General features: G+C 37.5%; 4 protein-coding genes across 8 annotated transcripts; 2 read left to right on the top strand and 2 right to left on the bottom strand.

The window, feature by feature from the left end:
• Positions 1–2,869: 2,869 nt before the first annotated feature.
• Positions 2,870–6,903, top strand: LOC125204855 (uncharacterized). Its single transcript, XM_089060410.1, has 3 exons — positions 2,870–3,014; positions 5,094–5,231; positions 6,305–6,903. The coding sequence occupies exons 1-3, from the start codon at positions 2,948–2,950 to the stop codon at positions 6,559–6,561; spliced, it is 462 nt and encodes a 153-aa protein (XP_088916536.1). The 5' UTR covers positions 2,870–2,947; the 3' UTR covers positions 6,562–6,903.
• Positions 6,904–9,343: 2,440 nt separating this feature from the next.
• On the bottom strand, positions 9,344–12,799 carry LOC125186800 (uncharacterized protein At4g08330, chloroplastic-like). 5 transcript variants are annotated; one of them, XR_016132397.1, is made up of 3 exons: positions 12,582–12,799; positions 9,899–10,401; positions 9,344–9,576 (listed from the first exon to the last, which is right to left on the bottom strand). XR_016132397.1 is itself a non-coding variant. In XM_089060126.1 (2 exons), exons 1-2 carry the CDS (start codon positions 12,662–12,664, stop codon positions 10,002–10,004), a joined length of 483 nt encoding a protein of 160 aa, XP_088916252.1. In that variant the 5' UTR covers positions 12,665–12,799; the 3' UTR covers positions 9,718–10,001. The 5 variants fall into 5 exon arrangements, 1 of the variants encoding a protein (XP_088916252.1); XR_007170506.2 differs by having other exon boundaries at positions 9,344–9,495; XR_016132398.1 differs by having other exon boundaries at positions 9,917–10,401.
• Positions 12,800–15,834: 3,035 nt separating this feature from the next.
• LOC125190131 (F-box protein 7) lies at positions 15,835–20,409 on the top strand. Its single transcript, XM_048087333.2, has 11 exons — positions 15,835–15,956; positions 16,324–16,410; positions 16,713–16,822; positions 16,907–17,023; positions 17,096–17,192; positions 17,661–17,734; positions 18,256–18,309; positions 18,408–18,518; positions 18,841–18,899; positions 19,829–20,039; positions 20,113–20,409. Exons 1-11 carry the CDS (start codon positions 15,947–15,949, stop codon positions 20,170–20,172), a joined length of 990 nt encoding a protein of 329 aa, XP_047943290.1. The 5' UTR covers positions 15,835–15,946; the 3' UTR covers positions 20,173–20,409.
• A 54-nt stretch (positions 20,410–20,463) lies between these two features.
• Positions 20,464–22,078, bottom strand: LOC125190132 (Acyl-CoA N-acyltransferases (NAT) superfamily protein). The gene is made up of 2 exons (XM_048087334.2): positions 21,776–22,078; positions 20,464–20,823 (listed from the first exon to the last, which is right to left on the bottom strand). Exons 1-2 carry the CDS (start codon positions 22,010–22,012, stop codon positions 20,752–20,754), a joined length of 309 nt encoding a protein of 102 aa, XP_047943291.1. The 5' UTR covers positions 22,013–22,078; the 3' UTR covers positions 20,464–20,751.
• Positions 22,079–23,645: the final 1,567 nt, after the last annotated feature.

Here is a 23,645-nt window from a genome sequence, read left to right as displayed (position 1 = left end):
GTCATGATCAAAACTGAAACCAAAACCAAAACCAAAATTAGAGTCTTGGCCTGATTTGGGCCTAGGCCAGATCATTTCGCCCATTTAGTAACTTTACCAAAATGTGATATGCATAAAAGGCCTCACTGTCTATAATGGGCCATTATATTAGGGGTTAGGTCCAATGATAGTACTCCCTCCGTCCCATTTAAGATGACACGTTTTTCTTTTTAGTCTGTCTCAACTAAGATGACACATTTCCTTTTTTGGTAACTTTCTCTCTCCAATTAATACATTCAACCACTTTTTCTCGCTCCTATTAAAATATTCATCTTTCTTTATATCTCTACTTTAATGCTTCCACCCACCTTCTCTCTCTCCAATTAAACACTTTAACTAATAACTCCTAAAATCCCGTGCCGGCTAAGCAATGTGTCATCTTAGCCGGGACGGAGGGAGTATTTAATTTGTATGGTTATTAGTACTCCCTCCGTTCTTGTTAACAGAGACATTTCTTTTTGGCACGGAGTTTAAGAATGATATGTTAAATGGATGGTGAAAAAAGTAAGAGAGAATAAAGTAAAAGAGGAAAGTATTTTTTGGCAAAAATAGAAATGTCTCAATTAACTCGGAACTTTCTAAAATAGACTAATGACACTATTAAAATGGAACAGAGGGAGTATGTTTTATCCTCCGTCCAAAACTAAGATAAAACATTTTTCTTTTTAGCTTGTCCCAACTAAAATGACATATTTCTATTTTTGACAATTTTTTCTCTCAAACTAATACACTCAACCATTTTTTTCTCTTTCAAATTAAATATTAAACGTTCTTACTCTTTCTATTTAATACTTACTTGCATCAATTCTCTCTCCATTTAACTATATTAATCAACCATTCCTAAAATCTTGTGCCAACTAGAAATATGTCATTGTAGTCCCTCCCTAAAAAATACGAACGATTTCTTTTTTTTTTCCACCCCTTAAAATTATACACTCTTTTTCCCCTTTCTAATTTTATCAGTTTGATAACTATATCATTCATTTCAACACTATTGATATGGATGAAATTTCTTAATAATTAAATAGTAAGATGCTCTATCATGTGCATAGCTTTTCAATGACCTTATCTACTTTGATTCCTTGGTAAAGACCTCAATCTTCCAAATTCTACTAAATAGAAAATTAATGCAATCTGAAACCAACAGGCTAATCCAAATCGTCTGCAAAATTTAGAGAGTTTGGGGTTAAAGAATTTACTTCCATAAAATTCTAACTCAATTAATATGCATTAGATTAGCTCACAATATAAGTATGGTTGATCTAAAACTCATGAATTATCCCAATAAATTGTGCTAAAAAATTAGTACTAGAATCCCACTAACAAGTAACAACCCATCTCAAGTGAACTACATCTAAAAGATTTGTGGTTGGAATCGCTACAAACTTAACTAAATAATTAAATGAAGGGATACTATAAACGCACGTAGAGGGTGATGTCCTTGAAGATAATTAAATAAAGTAAAATCCACCAAAGGGCAGAATGCCAGAATCCTCTATTTATTAACACAATTAATCTAAGTATCCTGAGATTTTATAATTATAGGGAATGAGGTACCTGAATACAAAAATCGAGTCACTCTAAACCACATCTTCTTCTTTTTTTTTTTAATACAAAAATGTACCCATGAACACAAAATTTCTTTAAAAAAACTAAACAAAAACCACTAATTTAATCAAGATATAATAAGATAAAAAAATCGATGGTCAATTTTGGGAAAGGGATGAGTCCAACTAGTTTGAAAAGGATGAGCCTATTTATCACCAACTAATTAAAACAGTGTAACATCACACTATAAATTGCTAGGACCAATGATCCCTATCAACAAAAGCTACATAGAATATAACTAAGAGGTTAAATTAGTCGAGATGAATTTTGTCACATCAGTTATTTTAGGAGCAGCCTAAAATTAAAGAAATTTAAGGTTAATCCAACACCTTAATGCACAACTATTTGTAATTAATTACTACTTACTAGTATATAGTAGTCACCTGGTCCGGAAAGAAATGCACTATATCTAATCACTACCCAAGCATCAATTTAGAGCAAACAAAATGAAATTATATGGGCACTTTGTCAAACACAAAATATACAAGCCATATATTTTGGGATTTCCTGATTGACGGGGATATTTCTAAATTTTGAGCGATTAATTGTGTTGATATACTCATGTAACGGTGTTAATATGTACTTGTGTCGATGTGTTAATATGTTGAATATACTATGTTGACATTGTTTATTATCAATTATGGCGTTTATCTTGCATGTCTTTACTGAATATTGATATAGTGACAAGTCTTTATTTTCAAATGAGTAAATGAATATAAATTTAAAGGTAGTAACAAGTCTTTATTGATAGTATATTGGTATGTCCGTGTTGTTTAATTGAATTTTATAAAATAATATTTACATGTTGATATTATGATTGTATTAATATTGACATGATATGTTGATATTTGCGATGATATTCCAATAGGTATATGATGAATGTGGATGTAATTTCCAAATAATATAGACTAAAGAAATGTAGGAGAAATTTGCAAATCCAATGACTAAATCATGTAAATATATTGTGTAGTAGGACTACTATAATAGGAATAAATTGAAATATTTTGAGAATTAATTGAGTAGAACAAAAGAATGATTACATTTTTAGCTTATTCTAAAAAAAATAAAAAAATTTCCACATGATCTTAATTCAAGCCATTGGATCAAAAAATCTAAGGGCTAAGATTGGATAATTAATATCTAAATCTTAATTTTTTTTTTCCAATTACATCCATATATATACTTGCTCCCATCTCATTCTTCTCTCATCAGTTATCTTGTTCTGGATATCCCAAACCAAATTCTTGAATTTCTTGCCTCATCACACACAAAGAGAGAGAGAGAGAGAGAGAGAAAGAGAATGGATTGCAGTAGAGATGAGAGGCGATGGTGCTGTTATCATCCAACAGAAATGGTAGTTGGAGTTTGTGCTTTAGAGCACTCCCAATGGAGTTCCCTTATTTCTCCCTTATTTCTCCCTAACTCCTGCCACATCAGCGCCACATCAGCATCACATTTTATCCCCAGTTTTTAGCCAACCCCTACAATGGTTTCTCCCTTATTTCTCCCTTATTTCTCCCTAACTCAACATTTCATTTTTACATCATCACTAATTTAATTGTTTTATTTTTATATATAATAAAGCTAGCTTATTTAATTTATAAAGATAAATCAAATAAATAGTAATAAAGTTCGTTGTATTAAACACGGGTACACATTACAACGAAGAAAATTAAAAAAAAAAAAAGTACACGAATGGAAATAAAAAATCAAAAAAAAAATTCAAAGAAAAAAAAATTCAAGGGCGGTGGGCGCGGTTTCTATTTGCCCACAATTCTTCGATGATATCGTGTTGTAGTGCTTGATGGGCCTCCTTCTGGTGTATGTCCATGAACGCCTGGAACCGTTCATGTTCGTTGTGCGGTACACCCTGGCGGGCGGACTCGGTTGAGACACCGTGACTCGATGATGCAACACTTGGGTCGTTGGTGACGTCGAGGACGCCTTCGTGTTCATCTTCGATGATCATGTTATGCATGATGATGCACGCATACATGATATCGGCAATATCCCCCTGGTAGAAAAAGCGCGTCGGACCCTTTACCAGTGCAAATCGCGATTGGAGCACCCCAAATGCCCTCTCCACATCCTTGCGCGCAGACTCTTGCGCTCGGGCAAAATACCTTCTTCTATCTCCGAGTGGGCATCTGATCGTCTTCAGAAACACGGGCCATTGCGGATAGATGCCGTCAGCCAGGTAGTACCCCATGTTATGCACATTGCCATTGGCCGTGAATTCGATGGAGGGGCCTAATCCGTTGATCCGCTCGTTGAAAAGGGGCGAGGAATTGAGAACATTTAGGTCGTTGTTCGACCCGGCTATACCAAAATAAGCATGCCAAATCCAAAGCCGTTGGTCGGCAACGGCTTCAAGAATGATGGTGGGATGCGTACCTTTGTAGCCGGTAGTAAACTGGCCTCGCCACGCGGTTGGGCAGTTCTTCCACTGCCAGTGCATACAGTCGATGCTGCCGAGCATCCCCGGAAAGCCGTGGGTCCTCCAGTGCCAATCCAGTAGGAACTGGCAGTCAGCTGCGTCCGGCGAGCGAAGGTAGTGCTCCCCAAATATCTCTCGCACGCCCTGACAGAAATTCTTCAGGCACTCGTTGCCAGTCGTCTCGCCGCATTGCAGATACTCATCGAACATGTCGGCGGACCCTCCATATGCCAACTGCCGGATGGCAACAGTGCATTTCTGTAGGGGCGATAGTCCGGGCTTCCCTGCTGCGTCTCGCTGGAGCCGGAACTCGGGGTAACGCGCGGACAACGCATTAACAATGCGCAGGAAGAGGGAGCGGCGCATTCTGAACCGGCGACGAAATACATCTGCCGGATAACGTGGTTCCTCCGCGAAATAATCGGCGAACAGCCGATCGTGCGCACCAGTGTGGTTGCGAGGGATGTATCGGCGCCGCCGGCGGATTGGCCGTTGGGGGGGTGGCTGCTGCATTCGAGCGATCTCGCTTTGTATGCAGCGGGAGATATAGTTGTTGATTGGGTTGTTGGCGAAACCCGCTACATCCCATCCGGTGGGAGCGGGAGGTACCTCTTCTTCGGAAGAAGAATGTGATATTTCCTCGTCGGACTGAGCACGAGACGATGAATCAGAACTCATTTAATAAAGATGGAGAGAAAAAAGATTGAAAATTTGTGTGAATGAAGTTTGTGGGTGATGAATGGAGGAAGAGGATGAAATATTTATAGGGGTGGGATAAAATAGCCGTTCGGCCAAAAAAAAAAAAAAAAATTTTAAAAATCGCCGATTATCGCCGAGCGTCGCCCACAGTGGCCGGCGATCGCTCGGCGATAATCCGGCGATAAATCGCCACTCGGCGAAGCAACGGTAACATTATCGCCGAATTATCGCCGACTTCGCCACAATGGCCGGCGATAATTCGGCGATAATCGGCGATTTATCGCCGAGAATTCGCCACCTCCATTGGGAGTGCTCTTATGCTTGAATGAAAAGCTCTTAGTTGTTGCAAAGAAACGCCAACGAATTACTCACTACTCTTTCTTACCAAAAATATTTGCTCTTACAAATCCGCGCAGATCCCACACTCCTTCTTCTCCATCTCCAGAAGGTCACATCTCTCTCTCTCTCCATTTTACACAAAATACACACACCGATATGCCACGTGGAGTTATTGATATTTTATTATGATAATGGTATGAAAGAATTTCATCCACGTCGATCATATTTTTATTAAAATTTTTAGTACTTGATAATTACTGTTGATGAGTTGGCTTCTGGTCGAATTGCATACTGACACGAATGTTAAGAAACTTGAGGTGGTCAAATCGGCCGACTTCGCTTGTCGTTTTCGACTGAACTTGAATGTGATTAGTTAGAATCGAGCCGAATGTGAGGGCGAAATTCGGTTGGAGTTCGGTCTCGTTTGTAATTTCGGATAAAATTAAGAGTTCAATAATTGTTGAATAGTTGATTTTTATATTGGTATGGGAAATTATGATTTGATTATGTTATAAGTGTGGGTAGAGAAACGATTTGGTGGGCAGTTGCTACTTTTTGACTAAATTCATCACCAAAATAGTTATAATAAATGGTTGCATTGTTTTTAGTGAAAGATATTTTTGGATCGAGAGTTGTTTGATGTAATCAAAAAACAAACTTTGCAGTTTGCACCATCCCAACATTATGTACTATATCATTACAAAATAGTACTACTACTAATATATATCCATAGATCGATATTATTATACAATGTAATATGTAATTAATCCAATAATAAAGCAACAAGAATTTGATTTATATAACAATTTCATGAAGAATATTTTGTGGTTTGGTTTTTGAAAATTCTTGGATTTTTGTTTGTGTACTCCTTTCTTCTTCTTTTTTCTACCAAGCAACTAATGATATTTTCTTGAAACAATTGTGATCTTGAATTATTCTCATTGTATTTTTTAGTTGGGGAAGGGGAAACAATGAAGGTTGAACCTTAGACTTTTCTCTTTAAACATAGAAGATTCATAATGTTTGGATGTCTCTAAAGTGACATGAATTATCACCTTTTATTGATTATTGATATCTGTATAGTTTTCAACTTTATTCTAAGTCATGGGACCATATTTTGTTAGCAAAATATATCTAATTTGGTTGGCAATGAATATATGCATAACACTTTATCAAATGCAGACTCATTTATATCAATCAAGTTCGAAGAGAATGGTGTGGCCTCATGGGACAAAGGGAAAACGTCCAAAATTGCACATGATGAGAAATATTGTGATGAAAAGTTCAAGAGTGTGGTCGAGCACACGAAGCCACGCATGTCGCTGAGGTGGCGGAGGCGGATTGGTCACCTCTTCCACCTCATCAAGCGAAAGAGGCCGGCCAAGGCCAAGTCAGCACCAAGCACCTTGAAAGGGAGAATGTTAAATATAGGTGGATAAGGTGACAAAGAAGACTAGAAGAGGGCCAAAGAATAAAGGGTTTTGCAAGAAAAAAAGACACCCTAGCTTCCTTTCTTTTTTTCTTTCACTCCCACAATTTTTTTGTGTAGGAATTCATCACATCACACCATATATATATAATTGAGATGTGGGATCTAGTCAAAATTGCATCTTGCCAAAAAAAAGTCATTTAATTTTGGTGAATTTCAAGACCAAAATTCTATGTATCCATTACTAGCTAGAACATGCAAGTGACATGTAGATAAATGTATCATGTGAGATCTATGCTTTAATTTGTATATGAAAGTTGAAACATCAAGAAAGTAGCACAAATTTGAATTATTAGGTGCTCCAATGATCAAGGAAGCAAGAGGGCCACAAAAACATAATGCTAAATCATGGCCTCTTCCAATTAATCTTCAAGAATTCAGTTCATCAACACATGCATGATGATGAAACATGACTTTCTTTTTTGCTATCTTAACACTATTCATTTTGAAAGCTTAACCCCACAAATTGCAAAATGGGAAGGGATGGATGCATGTGCTAAATTGCTTGTATGCCACAATTCTTACAGGACCACAATTCTTGGACATTATTGATTTAGGTGTATTTCTCTTGACCAAAATTCAATAGACAGCTTGATTTAGTTGAGCCTTGTTGTTGGAATGTATTCTACTTTGTTTAAGCATCCTTCCACATGAAAGTTGTCCTTGCTTATATTTTTCATTCTCATCTTAAGTTTTTCTTATTATAGGTGAACATGGAAAGGGAAAGATGTTTCTTTTTTCTGGTTAATTAAGGAAATTGTTCATTAACTCAGATGATTGAATCAAGCACGAAATTAAAATGGTTTGATAGCTCAACTGATCTGCAACAATAGTTACTGGCTTTTGAAAAGATGAAACTATAAAATTAAGGTGTTTGGATTGATGGATTAAACAAGATACTATCTGGTACTTAATCGCGGAACAATGTCATGCTTGATTAGATTTGACTTATGGGTCATGTACTTTCGAATAATCTCAATTCTCAAGACAATTTGATTTTGTGGCATCGAATTTGATAAAATTAGTGATCATATGTGAATGTGGGTTGGCATACGGTGACATGTATAATACTGCATTATTGAATGATCTAGTATCAAAGCAACATTGTTTCATTGTCCAACAAAATGTAGAAGAAATAACATTTCGTGACTAGCCTTTCCATAATATTCCATTCCCCAAATATCAAAATTTGGGACATTTTTGTTAATTTTGATCATATATATGAGTGATTAGGAATATTTCTGTTATGAGACAAATAGTTCAGGTAATTAATTTTGATTTATATATAGTTCACGGTATTATCGTTGAGAGATGAAAATATCAGATTAATTGTAGGAGTACCGTTTTTAATCTAGATTTTTATCCAAGGTTTCTTCAATTCATATTTGGCCTAATCTAATATATATGCATACTTAACAAAAAGATACTCATAACCCCCTCCTAACCGCAAAATTAATTTTAAAATTCACTACCATTTCATAAATCATGTGAAAAGTACAAATCTAGATCTAACATTATATTATTCCCAAGTATTAAACCATAAACAAATACCACACCCTAGAAGCATGAAAATATTTATCACGGAAGCTCGGTGAGCGAATATCACCGTCCATTCACGAATACCGAAGAGATCAGCCTTTCGAATCGTCTTGATCAAATGTCTAGTAGCTCCGACTCTCCAAGTTCCGTTTTCTAGACATGTCACTGAATTATCATACCATAGCCAACACACACTCTTTTATACACACACAATATCACATGCATGTATATAGAACTATATATAGATTCTTTGTATTAAGTGCACATGAATTCCATAGAGAAAAAAGATAGTGAGATGAGGAAAGAGTTGGTGAAGAAGGGGCCCCTTCCTTATATATCATCTACCATACAATCTTGAAAAAATGTGGGCTTCATAATAAAGGACACAAGCCTTTATTTTGCTTTTCATCTTAATCTCCCATTTAAAGATAAACCCTTTTTCTACACCAAGTCAAACCAACTTTTATGAGCCCACACTGTTTTGTCACACTTTTATGTATGTTATCCCTACGTCCACACATAATTATAAAATATTTTGCATGTCGATTGTTTAAGTAACATGCTATATAGTCTGATATATCTATGTCAATAAAGTGTTATGTAAAGTAGTTATACTTGACATATACTACTACTACTACTACTTCTATCCACAGAATGTTGATAATATTTATGTTGCCAACATTTCTAGTGATCAACCAATGCCGATCATGAGAAGACTAGATGTAGCGATTCGGGTGAGATCCAATTTTTAATTCACTCTTGGGATCCAGGCCATCCAGGGGGACAACCATGGGTCTTCTCTTCTCGAGAATCTATACATCTCTTATCAATGTATGACCAACTATTTCGACCACTGGTTTAGGTTCTCGGCCTCAAAGGGAAAAGAAAATGGAGCACATAATACCGATTATCACTTACCAAAAACTACAAGATCACCCCCTCCATTCTGTGGCAACAGAAGATTGTTTGTACCACTGGTTTAGACAATCAATCATAGTATCAAATCTAACATACTAAATTTTTCTGAAAAAAATAAATACAAAAGCCAACAACTTATTGTTGCTTAAACAGTGATCTGAAATCTTTGAATTTAAGAAAGAACTGTAATTCTTGGTGCTTCTCATCAACAACTCTCTCTCTCTCTCTCTCTCACACACACACACACACACACACATATTTTGTACTAGGACACAGGAACAAAGAAGTGGGACCTTTGTAGAGCTTTTAACAATTTGATATCTCAAGTATGCAGCAATCACTCTGTCTTTACACCGAATATAAACCACCTTTCACAAACTGAGAGTGAAGTATCGCAGAAGCAATGGACAATGTCAGGGAGATTTCGCTATCTCATCAGCAAATCATTTGCACATACAATATAAGAAGCTTCATTAGTCGTAAGTTCGAATCGTTTAGCACCTTATACCTACAAGACTTAAGAACCTTAGAAAAACCCAATCTTGAGCACGCCAATAATAGATACACAATTGACAAGTCGGACGAAAGCAACAAATCGACGTTCTGGACAGGTAGGCCGACACTCGACAAAAACTGAATCACCAAACAATGAACAAATCACTGGACTCTAACTACCGACATAATCCCTACATTTGATGCAGGTTTCATAGTTTTGTACACATCCGCTATCATTCATTCAGCTCGACCATGTATGGATTTGCTAACAATGATTAAGTGGGCAAGCAGAGATAAAAATACGGAAAAATTCAAATTCTATACAAGCAGCTTACCTCATGCTTCTTACTTACGTATTGAAACATGGGTGCCAACATGACTTCTTCGGTGTTAAGCATTAGGTTCGATGCATACATGGTACTGATTCAATGATGATCATCATGAGACAAGAGGAGTACCAAAACCAGCTGAACTAGGTTGCAAGGAACGAATCCTGATGTCGTACTTTCTCTTACTGGTGAATTCACTGCTAGAGGGTGAATCTGACCCGTCTGTTATGAGGTGGATAGGAGAATCATTGTTCAGGTCAGAAGCAATTCCAACAAGGTTCCCACATTTCCGGCATAGGAGTTTTGTTTTCCGACTGAAAATACCACAAGAGTGCTTGAAGATGAAGTAGGGCACACAACTAAATTCTTCGGCCTGATTGAACCGACTCTCATCAATTGTGAAAAATGATATGATCCCTTTCTTGATAGATTTTCCATATTTGGAACCAATGGTAGATGTATTCCGACTAGATGAGTTCAGGTTTAAATCATAGCCACAGGAACCACAGCTGCAGAGAGAAAAAAAGTATTCACTTCAACCCAAGCATCACAAATGAAGCTCAATTTGAAACCAAATAGAGATAAAACTTTATGAATGCATCATTTAGACAATCTTTTCAAGCAGAGCATGCAAATTTTTAAGTTAACAATTAAAAAATAGATTGATAAATGATCACCACCCACTAAAAAACAAAAGAACACTAAAGCAAGAACACAACAATCACAGTAAAAAGTACTATGAGAATAGAAGAAATTCATCTTAAATAAATCAACATAACAATGGAATGTTAAAAAATAATTAAGTGTATATGTACATACACATATACATATAGTACATAATATTTGTGAGTAAGGGGCCGTTTGTCTTTGTGTGGGTATGCATAGTAGATATGGAAAAAAATTCCTTCCCGATCTTCATAGTTACTGGAAAATAATGTTATGACGAACTGATTGGATAGAATTACTACAAATTCTAAAATAACTCAGTAAATCTCATCATAAGATTGGGCCGTCCAGCTCTTGTCTTAGCAACTACAAACAGCATTTTGTGCAATCCAAAAAATGCTCCTAAAAGTTCAATTTCTGTCACCCTTATAGCTTATCATAGCTTACAATACATGGTGGACCTTTGACCACTGCAGAGCAGAGCCTCCCACATTTTTACAAATTGATATTGTACTAACACCAACAATATGGATTGTCTTGATAAAGCATTTTGATGCAAGTTCTCATCTTCTCTCAAATGAAAGAATCAGAAATTTCCCTCATGTCATGTACAATTCACTAGTGTAGTATTATCTAAGACGACTTGAAATAGTAAGGTGTTCCCAGAAAATTTTCCCTCTAAAGCTTCTACAAAGAAACTATTGTATATGTGTTTGTTCTGTAAAAGTATGGTTAAGGCTACAAAGCCCACATCATTCAAATAGTGAGGAACAACACTAGTATATACAGTAGACACATACACAAGAAATATCTGAATGCATGGACTCAATTTTTAAGACACACATTAAACAGCAATCCATATTTAAGACAGATTATAAGTTGCCGGCCCTCATTTACGCTTTTCTATTCAAATTCATTACATCAAAATTGATGGTTTTCAAGTATCTCAATTTACACCAACATTGGAACATGGACTGTGGCCCCAAGAAAATTAAAAACAAACGCTCTTCCCAGGTGACACATCAAAAACCTCGAATTTGCCACCTTATGTACTTAACTTGGTGGTCTCCACTTTCTACACCCCCTTCCTCAATACACACACAATCACACACTCAATAACACCTTATACTGCCTATGTTAATGTTGAAGCCAAAACCACTTATATAGCTTTTTGCATGGCATGGTCTCTACTTTTACTCAGTTGTAACCTTAGTGAGAAGCTCAATCTTAGGAATGGACCATTTTTTTAAGAAAGTGTGGCATTGAACACAAATAGGCTAGTTATTATAGAATCCTTGCAATATTATGCTACGAAAGAAAACGTTTTAGTCAAAATAAGAAACACCAGTTACATTTTGCTTAAGAACCCCACATCCAACCATCAAATAACTTCTTGCCCCCAAATTTATTAGATAGACTAGACCATTCAAAGAAAGCGTAGCTGGGTTCATAATTTAATGCATTGTCCGTGGTCCACCGTTTATATGCTGCAACCAAGAACATTAATATGATAGTACACTTAGGCTGTCAAAAATTGACCTAAAACCATTAAACCATATATCCTTTGAAAGAACAATAATAGTCATTTCCTATGTACTCTAAACATTCATTTGGTGTCACGATCTCTAAATAGTCATTTGGTGAAACAACTTCTGTGTTTTTGCTGTCGGTGTACATACAGCGTTTGCACTACACTACACACATTAAGGGGAACGGAAATCCCTCCCGCAAAAAAAAAAAAAAAAACACTAATCTAACCTCAATATGATCATTTCTGGATGTGATGCAGTAAAATTGGTCTCATTGCAACTTATAACTCAAACCTAGTAACAGCTTTAAGCCTATAACATATCATGCACCTGATCACCTCAAAAAAAATTTTAAAAAAAATCATCAATTCAGCATATTCATAATTCACACACTCTAATTCCTCAATCAATCACCAATCACTGCCCTATATTCTCAGTCAATCTAATTGAAAGGAAATGAAATTATCATCAACATAACGGCAGCCATCACGCACCTGTAAGTAACATCTCGCCGCGAACCGGCAAAGGAGGCTGAAAACTGCTGATTCGAAGAATAACTACCACCGGAAGTCTCCATGAGAAGTGATAGGCGGAGAAATCGATGCGGCGGTGGGGTTTAAAAGCGACAGTTAATTGAGACGGCGTCCACTGCAACAATCAAAGAGGATGCAATCAGTTACCTGAGTAAGACTCGAGTGGGTTCTCTACTGTGATTATTTTGTGATGTTGTTTTAGATAAGCGATTGTAGGAGCCACTGGTGTCACTGCAGGGGAGATAACCGGAGAGAAGTGGGAGATTATTTCGGGTGAGATTTGTATTTCGAATGAATTTTTACCTAATTCCACCTTCTCTAATATTTGAATTTTGAGATATTAGAATTATTGGAAGAATCACTATTTTATAAAATTTGAATTTAACTGAACCCGAAAAATTCAAGAGATCCGAAAAGTTAAAATATTCAATTATGATACAGAAATATTTAAATAAAATAATATTTGAAAATTATTATATTAAATAGTACTAGTACTATATTTTATTTAAATAATATTGAATATATTAAAAATAATTCGGATGTTTAGAAAAAATCATTTTAAAAACACCGATGAAATATTTGGTTTGGTGCGATTCGATTAGATTAGAGCATCCGCAATGGTCGGCTAGCGACCGGCTAGCCGATTCGTCGTGCTGGACGATCGGCTAGCCGAACCATTGCAGTCGGCGAGAGCGAAAACGGCGAGCGCTTCGGCGTGGGCTGGCCGATCGCTCGGCGCTGGCCGATCGGCTAGCCGCCATTGTGGCGGCCCGATCGGCCAGCGCCGATTTTTGTTTTTGTTTTTTTTTTTTTATTTAAAAAAACCTATATAAACGCGATTTTCGTTTCATTTTCATTTGCACCACTTGTTTTAACGAGTTTTCTCTCTCTCTAACTTTCTGTACAAGAGCATCATCGAGCGATGGATCACAACAACGAGTCCAGTCCAGCGACGAGTGGATCTCAGACTCCCACGGTACCTGTGGGATCCTGGATGGGGGCAGATGGGCCCGGGGTTTAACATCCCTTGGAATCAGATGATGGGGATGATGGCCGGTGCCCGGGGGGGGGGGGGGGGTATGCCATGGGGGATGCCGGGCGGCGGGCAGCCAGCGCCCGGGTGGGTGGGTATGCCCCAAATGCAGCAGCAGATGATGAGGATGATGTGGCAGGGCGGGATTGGGGGGGGGGGGGGTGCAGGGGTCACCGGGAGGGGACACAGTATATCGGTCCTCGCTTGATTTTTTGACGGTTTCGTCTCACACGTCGACCCCAGTGGAGACGCAGTTAACTGGCGATGACCTTCTGTCATTGCATGATATGGGGATCGATCTCGGGGAAGATGATACTCCCGTTCCAGCGAGGCGGGCCGCGCCGAAGAAGAAGACGAGGGGGAAGGGGAAGGCCAAGGCGGTCGGCGAGTCATCGCAGCCCGCTGTTGATGACACCCCTGGCCGGAGGAAGTGGACGGAGGATGAGTACGTCGGGGTGGCCAGGGGGTGGTTGGAGGTGTCGACGATCCGCTGGTTGCGAACAACCAACGGATCGTCAACATGTGGGCGAAGATCAGAGCTGCCTATAGGAGGCACTGCCCGCACGGGAAGGACTTCAGCCCGGAGGAGGTCCGAAAGGGGTGGGAGCGCACCAGGGCCGCGGTGGGCCGTTTTTCGAATTTGTACGCCAACGCCCTCCGTCAGCTCAGGAGTGGGCAGAATGAGGACGACGCCCGGAGGATCGCCGCGAGTCAGTTCCCCTTGCAGGGGAAGTATAAGGAGTTCACCTTCTGGGAGTGCTTCTTGTTGCTGAAGGACTCCGAGAAGTTACGGGCGGGGTGCGACGCTGGGTGGCCGAAGAAGCAGCGACTGCACTACAGCGGTAGCAGCGGCGGATCCCACGACCTCCCCCCGGATGCTGAGGAGTTTTCATCCCCTCCTTCATTTACTGGTCGCCCCCGCCCGGTTGGACAGAAGCGGTCGCAGCGGGCTGCGAGGGGCGGATCCCCCCTATCGCCCCGCGAGGTCCAGTCCTCCGCCCTCCCACCCGCCCCACTCGAGTACACTCTCCATTCGCGTAACCATACGCGGGATCAGATGTGCAAGGTCTTCCAAGAGTGGAAGACCGCCACTGACCCCACGGAGAAGATGTTTCTTCACGAGATGCTCAAGAGCATGCAGGTTGATTTGGAAATCGCGAGGGCACGGCTAGCGAGTTCCGACGTGGGCTCAGATACCGGGGGCGGTGGCGGCGGCGACGGCCACGGCGACGGCGACGGCGATGAGGAGTAGAGAGTGGCGGGGCTCGTGTGTTGAAGCCCCTTTTTTTTTAAAAAAAATCATGTACTTTTTTTTAAAAAAATCTTTGTACTTTTTTTAATGGAATGGATTAATTTTCCCGTATATGTGTCGTAAATTTAATTCCGTATTTTAATCGTAATTTTAATTCTGTAAATGTAGTATATTTAAAAATATTTTTATTGCGGCTGGCCTAAATCTGATGTGACAGGTGAATTTTTTATTGTTGCTGACGTGGCAGGGGAGAGAATGGCTGGCCTATTGCTGGCCTAAGCACCATTGCGGATGCTATTATGTCTGGATGTCCATGTATAATTTATTGCACTATAAACTAATGGAGATGACCTCTTTTACTTAGTATTGCTATTGCAATGTAATTATATAAATACTTTCTAGAAATAAATAAATTAATTGACATATATAGCTAACAAATATTTTGTTCCATTTTATATGTTTAAACGTTTCTTTTTCTATAACACTTCTTCTATTGAAAGCATATGCTCCAATTAGTGTTCTTGTTTTTTTTTACTGAACGAGGGTGTCACATTTAATTTGAAAATTGATGTACTGGTTTAAATAGATTGGATATTTAAGATCGAAAATTTACAAATTAAACAACAGTAACGCGATGGAAGATATGTATATGAAACCTTAATCTTTTACTCTTACGTGAATAATGGGTATTGTGAGGCTATGAATTTATATGAAATGAGATGCTTGTTAGTTAAAATTTCCTAATTCGATTCCATTTTACGTATAAAAATGTTAAAAGTACATAACTGCAAAATTTAGAATACAAACTAGTAGTATAAAATTATGTTTAATTATAAAAATAAATTTAACCATAAATTAGTCATCATAATAGAAGCTCTGTTCTGGGGCAGAACGGTAATTTTAGCAGAGATTCAGTTACCGACCCGGAAGTATCGGGTCGGGTCACCCGCAGGTCATTGGTTCCCGTTTCTGTGTATCTGCTCTCTCCTAACTCCAGAAACAAAAACGAAGAAGAAAAGGAAAATTCACGAGCTTGGTTCAATGACTTCTGGTAATCACTCTCCATCTCATTTCCTATCTAATTATGTTTTTGCAGCAATAAATTCAATGAAACTTGAATTTACTAATTGTTTTGGTTTCGTATATGATCACTGTAATTTGTTGTTTACGGAAAGTTTGATTGTAAATTGAGAGAGGTATATTCTATGTTAGGCTGTTAGCAAGTATTGAAATTGATTGATGCAACCTCAATGCTACGGTGTAATTATTTTGGAAGTTTTCATGGTATTTAAAAATTTGAGGCGAATTATGTCGACAATCGTTGATCCGTTGAATTTTTTTAGTTTATCTAGTTATGTTTCTGCTGAATTGTACACTACGGATGCATGTTCTGAGCTAGCTAGTTTCATTGTTGTCAGATTATGCGGTTAAACTTGCTGCGGAGCTCGAATCAGCTTCGCGTTTGAAAGCTGCTCAATTCTTAGTGACGCAGAGGCCGTGGCTTGGTACTAAGTTAATCTCAGTTTTTCTTTCTCTGTGATTGTATGCTAGTACGTATTAGTCCAATTCCTATGTCAATTGTGTTGTGCGTTGTTTTCTAAATTTTAAGTTTGGGATTTTGAAGAGACAATTTTCTTGCTATTTGACCTGATCACGGGTGTTATTGTACAATAACCACGAAAACACTCCGATGATTTAGCGATTTTGAATGAAAATTCACTAAATCCCCCTTCGTCTCCACTTGTATCCGCCAGTGGTGATTTGGCCATTCAACTGAAACAGCTTGTCTTGGCTTCTTGCTCTGCAGATCTTTATGGGGTTAATGTCAGACCTGTTACTCCTTTCCGTAGCTTGAGCAAACCGTTTGTTGATACAGCACTTCTGCACCGCAGCTTGCCAGATGAGTTGCTTTTTGAGGTATGGCTCTGCTATGAAGTCTTGATAATCTATGGTTTTTGTAGCTTGTCAGGACATTGTGACTGTAGTTTACTCCCTCTGCAGATATTTTCGAAGATGAGTCCTTATACCCTTGGGAGGGCAGCTTGTGTTTGTCGAAAATGGAGGTATACTATCCGTAACCCTGTGTTCTGGCGAAATTCATGTTTAAGGGCTTGGCAGGTAACTGTTTAGTTACTATCTTTTCATTATTGACACGTGCTTATGTTCTTATATTTTGTCCATGCGCTGCAGCTGAATGGAATTGTGGAAAATTATAAGATTTTCCAATCGATGTATCATGGCTTATGGCGGAAAATGTGGCTTTTAAGACCAAGACTTCGGACTGATGGTAAAGTATTCTATTTGTAACTTTAAGTTGTTGTGTTTTGCATCATTTTCCCAATTTTCTGTAAATCTGCAGACGGGAGAAATAAAGCTTTTCAATTTTCCACTTCCAAATCTAATGGTTGCTCTCAACTCTAAACCCCTGTAAGAAACTTTGGGTTTAGGGCATGTGAAGTAGTCTATCTTCTCAAAATGCAAAAGAGCAGTTTGTTGACACAGCATCACATCAAAAGAACAAATAAGATAATCCTAATAAAACCTTGAGCATAAGAACTAATCAAACCTTTCAATGTGTTAGCCTTAATGGTATCTGGATGGGTGCGGGTTTTGTTGACATTAATTAAAAGTGCTTCTAGCCAGCTGTAGAGTTTTCTTTACGCGTTATAAGAATGACAATGATATAAATCTTCTACAACGTGTTCATCTTAGATCGAGTCTTGTACACTGCTAAATCTGTGACTTGGATTTCCAGGGCTTTATGTCAGTCGGAACACCTACATTCGTGTTGGGCTTGCAGAGGGGAGAACCACCAATCCTGTGCATATTGTATGGTTTTTTTGGCATTCTCTTTTCTGTTCAATAGAAGCCCAATAACTTAAGAGTCTGATCAATTATTTCTAGTTTTATGAGAGAAGGATGAAGTCGGGAAAGGGCCGATATATATCTATGGCTAATATCAAATGTAAGATCATTGTGTTCTATATCAGTCCAGTGACAGTTGGGTAGACTGTATATCATTTGAATTCAGTAAACAGTGGGTAGAAGGAAGAAAATCAAATTATTGTACATCTATGACCTTCCTTTGTGTGCTGTTAAACCTTAATTTTTGTTCCTTTACTAACTAAATAGTGAAGTGACTTGGGCATCATCTATGATTTTCTATTTTTTTAAGATTTTTGTGGGAAAATGAAAATGAAAATTTGAATAGACAGAAGTGGATAGCAGTCCTATGCTACTCTTCACTAATGTAGCTTAACTAAACTAAATTTAGAGCATTGTTTTTTCCCTACTTCACATTTGTTGTACTTTTTGTAATTGTGTAAGGAATTTTTGATCTCATTCTGCAGGTTTGTTATTACCGGTATATGCGATTTTATCCTTCTGGAAGGTTCCTCTATAAGGTCATAAGGAATAGTTGTTTTCAAAGCTTAGCAATTTCGGAACTACTTTACTATTGGGGAGTCTACTTACCATTAATCTCTTTGGTTTCTGTCAATAGAACTCGTCCCAAAAAGTAAAAGATGTTGCAAAATACATGAATGTTCGTTCAGCAAGATCTGAATCATCTGATAGTGTTTTTAGCGGACAATACACACTTTCTGAAGATAAGGTCAGTTTTACTTTTGCCATCCACTTCTAATTTTTTCTAATGATGTAACCCATGGAGGAGAAATTTATATTTCCATCTTTTGCTAATTAAGGTGGTATATGGCTATCCACTGAACTTATTTGCACGTGCGTGTATTGGATTAAACTTTTTGTTACTGGCTATTACTAGAACGAATAGTGCAGTAGCAATAAATGCAAGAATATTTACTTCTATAATCTCATTGGTTTTTACTTCACAATAACTCGTGATTTAATCTATGATAAATCTTTCGTCTATCATCTGTAAATTCAATGAATGAATGATTTAGTATTTCCACTCACAGGTTGAAGCTGCTATTCTGTATCCTGGCTTACGCCCAACTGTTTTAAGAATCCGCTTGAGGTATTTCCGTAGTTACTCTGCAATTAGTTTTCTTTTTCCAAGAGACCTTCTAGCACACCCCTTATAAGATTTTCAAGATAGAGACACTTTTTTATCAATTTTTGAGGTCTCATCAGGCTATCTAATTGATATATTAACTTTAATTTATGAAGACCAGTTTATATTCTGGTCAATCCTTCTATTAGAAAACTATATCTCTTGCGAACCCTTCAATGTATTTGATAAGTTATGGAAGCCACTGGTTTACTATTAAGTTTGTAACGAATGGACACAGTTGAGCTGGAAAACTTTGCCTCTTGAAACAAAGAAGTAGAAGTTGGAGATGTCAGGGGGTGGGCTATGTCCAGATTTTAGCTGTTTCTTAGAGAAATGGAAGCCCAAAACACATTTCCAAACACCCTCAATTTGCTTAATTTGATCCATAGACAGTTTTTTAATAGTACTTGCAAATTTTACCTAACTATCTGTTGGTCCGAATAACTGCTGTGGGTCATATGGATCACTGTCACTAGGGCCACAGGCAGAGGGAGTCTAGCACCCTTCGTATTCGTGGGGGGCATGAATGACAGGTCTTGACTGAACAGTTAAGTTTCTGTCGTGTGAATTGTGACAATAGTTTGTTCATTCCTTCCTTTCCATCTATCTCCTGGGGTTAACTACATTTTGCCCAGGAAGATTAATATCTGCATGTTAGAGTTATTGGCAGTCCTCATCTTTTACTATCAACACGAAGTTGATATTTTTATCATTATATTCTATGAGCAACGATCTTAGTTTGTGTTTCAGAGAAGTGTGATAACTTATGTTAGTCAGTCATATTTCATTACTCTACTGAATGAATGTTGGCCAATTATTTAGTGTCTGCATATAAATCTCAAGCAATGTTACTTTCTATTTACCATCTTTGTAATCAGTACCTTTGAAAATAGGTTAAGGGGGACTGTACAAGGCGCTAACAACAGAATGGATCTGATATCACTTGTCACAAGCGGCGTGAATGATGTCGAGGCCAGTGGATCCGATGAGGACATCCTCGGAGTAGTCGAGGGGTGGGAGGAGGATGAAACCCACAACCCTGACGTCCCAGCAGTTTCGCACAAGAGGGGTCTCACACCTTTCGTCTTTGTCCCATTCGACGAAGTAAGTAATCGCTATTGATTCCTCAATCCACCATTTTGATTGTTTCATCACAGAAATTTACAAATCATTACAGGTTGAAAAATCTGTATTGAACCTGCCTGTGGAGAAGATGGATTATTTTGTACCTGGTTGATCGCAGCCATCATCGGAGAACCTTTTCGTTGTAAAAGAGAAAGGATTGTTTATGGCATCTGTTGAATCACTACTACATGGTATGTACAAAGAAGTTGTGTTTTATCTGCTAAAACGTGTGTTATAGTTATTGTATGTAAAGGTTGTGGAAAATAAGTGCTATTCAAGAATTAGGCTTTTGGTCATGTGATAATGTATAAATACATTAGAGATTTTATAAATAAAAAACTTTGGTCAAGATTTCACATGTAAAATCTGCTGAGATATTAACAGGTGAGTTGTCTCATGTCTATGAAGTAAAAAGAGATCAATATAAATACTTCGTGAGCATCTGAGGTTGGATACTTGGATGTCTCACTTTCATGATTCATGTATTAGGTATGTTTCAATTTTGAGGTCGTATCAGTCTCTGTAAAATCTAATACAAATCTATCACAGACATACATAATTGTGTATAATCACAACACAAAACAGGATGCTCATCGTGGACAACATTATTCAAGCGCAAAATATGGTTAAAGGCGATGGGGAGAGTTCGACTGATGAGTTCAGATTCAAATACAGCATCAGCGAGGCATGATCACATGCTAGACTTGGGATCGTCCTTGTGCACTATTGAGTTCCAGTTTGGGTTTCGAGGAAGAAATGTATCCTGTCCAACCCACAAATTAGTTGCAACTTTTGAGAATCGACACTGAATTTCAATCAAAAGCATGAAACAAGAAAAATATTTGGCTAAATAGCACTCCAATATAGTCAAATACAAAGATAGTTGTATTAACTTTTGTATTTTGGGTATAATTGTATATCTGATGCAATCTCGGATTTATTGCAATTAAGATCCAGTTTCAATTTGCAGCAAATTAAACCAGCTCTTCTAAATTTTAATGCCAATGCTTAAATTGATATGCCAAGACTAATCACACGTGAAATAATTTTTCCGGTGGTTATAACAAATGGAACTCATTGAATTCAAACACAATGAAGAAGGTCGTTGCTAGTGCTTGAAGACAAAGACGGTGCAACATAAATAAAAGACGGTCGCCAACCGGAAGTAAACTCAGGACACATGAGGAACTAATAATCTCGAAGTTTAGAGGTATGTACTATGCTACAAATTGAAAAATTGGGTCTTCATTACAATAGTTTAAAATTAGATTAAAACTACATATATAAAAACTACAGCAAGACCCTAAGATTGGTATTTAACTAACAATCATGTTTGGTATAATATACATCGAATCATCATAATTATTTTAGCTTGATCATATATTATACACTTTGACCAATTAAAACACAAAAACTACAAGAACCTACATAAATTCTCCATTAATCAATCTAAAGTCATAATTCAGCATAGAATAAAAACTTACCCTCAATTTAAAAAGCTCCTAATTTGATAAAAACTTGGAATTTCGGCACTTTAAATTTCTTAATGACTAAATCATTGTAGTACTACAAAATTTGCCCTCAATTTTGACCTCTCCACTCAATTTCAACAAAACCTAGAATTTGGGGATGAAGAAAGAGTTTAAAACTCAATTTCGATTTCTCAAATTCAAATTCGCGCGAAGTTGATGAATGTTTGAAGATGAGGAGCTTACAGAGACATAAGAGCAGGTTGGAATGACGGAGAGGGAGTGATTTTGGGCGTGAGTGAAGGCGGCGGCGCAGAGATCGGCGGCGAGGCCTAGCCCCCTCTTGCTCGGCGGCACATACGTATGAGTTATGTCAATTACTTTGCTGCCCCTCACCTCGTATTCGATGTATGCTTTTTTATCTACGGTCTCGAATTTCCTCTGTGCTTCATTCCAGACTATCGTATTCTTCTCCTCCGCCATTCTTTCTCGCTCCGATTTGCTTTTCGTCTTCACAGGAAATTGTGAAATTGGAAATGTAATTGATGATTTTAAATTGGTGATAATTCACAATACTTGGGACATATTGGTCCTAAATAATTGACTAATTTTATATTTTAATAAAAATTAATAATTTTAATATTTTTATTGTATCTTGTATTTAATTCGTTTCCCGTTTATATATTACTCTCTCTGTCCCATTAGAAATGAAACGTTTATCCCAATTAAAATTAAACGTTTCCCAAAATAGAAATAACACTCTCTCTACTTTTTTATATCTCTTACTTTACTCTCTATTCGTTACCTTACAAAGCACCACTGCATAAAATCTTGTGTCGGAAACCAAATATTGCACTTGCATATTTATTGGAACGGAGAGAGTATTTATTTTCTTATCTACTCTATCATTTATATAATTGATTTATATTATTTTCTCTTTTGTATAAAAAAATATATTCTCTTTTACCCATACAATAGCTCATCTTGAAACGGTATGGGTTTTAATTCGCATGTAGTGAAAATAGTGTTCTATCTTATTAGTAGTGTTTATATTTAAAAATTTTCTTGATTAAAACTAGTCTATTTTATGGGATAATAATAAAAAATGATAAAAACTAGTCAATTTTTTTATGGGACAAATGTCAAAAATGATAAAAACTAGTGGTAGTAGAGTATATTTAAACTAGAGAGATGAAACTGGAGAATGGATGGAATATGTTGTAAACATCACTCAAAATATGTAAAGTTAAGGGTGGCGAAACGGGTTATCCGTGGGTACTCGCACCCGACAAGTCGGGTACTCGTACCCGATTTTAGCAAAAGTTGTTGTCCCAATACTCGGCCGGCGACATACTGGGATTATCCGATACCCGTGTCGGGTATCCCGTACCCGACATTGCGGGTACCCGTACCCGACCCGAAATCCTAATAAAAAATTTGAAAACCATAATAACCGTCAATGGTCCCTGATTTACTTTATTAATATCGATGGTAAACGTTGAATAAATTGAGAATAAAAGTGAAGGGACACTCTATAGCTAGTTCCTGTGAGTTTTCAATTGTATGTTCGTTGGAATATGATAATGTTTTAAAAGAACTCTCAGATTATACTATAAAGTATAAAGTACTTCCACTACTCCGCCTTAATAAAGACATTTCATTTTCTTCACTCATTTTGGAAATATAATAATATAAATATTCCTCTCTACATTATTATTTCTCTTACTTTATTTTTTCTCCGTTCTAAATATTTATTTTTAATTTTTCAAAATGAGTGCGTATATGGCTATTATTATTTAACTATTTACTTTTTTTCATCCACTTTAACTATTTGAAACACCTCTATTAATATGAAAAGGATGGAGTATTAAAAGTGGAATATGGCTAATACTAATAATAACGGGTATTATCGGGACTAACAGGTATACCCACGCGGGTAGCGGATATACCCGCTACCCGCAAAATTCTAAAACACACTACCCGATCCCGCCCCGTTTCCCGTTATCGTCGGGTAACGGGTACCCAATACCCGGCAGGTAGCGGGTCGAGATGAGAATTACTCATTACCCGCTACTCATTTTGCCACCCCTATGTAAAGTACTGTTACCTAACTTGG

The sequence above is a fragment of the Salvia hispanica genome, chromosome 6 (genome assembly GCF_029641045.1).
Source record: "Salvia hispanica isolate PSC_SH4W2 chromosome 6, Shi_PSC_v1, whole genome shotgun sequence".
NCBI classification, from domain to species: domain Eukaryota; kingdom Viridiplantae; phylum Streptophyta; class Magnoliopsida; order Lamiales; family Lamiaceae; genus Salvia; species Salvia hispanica.
Note: the sequence above shows the minus strand (reverse complement) of the source record. Positions and strands in the feature narration are given on the sequence as shown.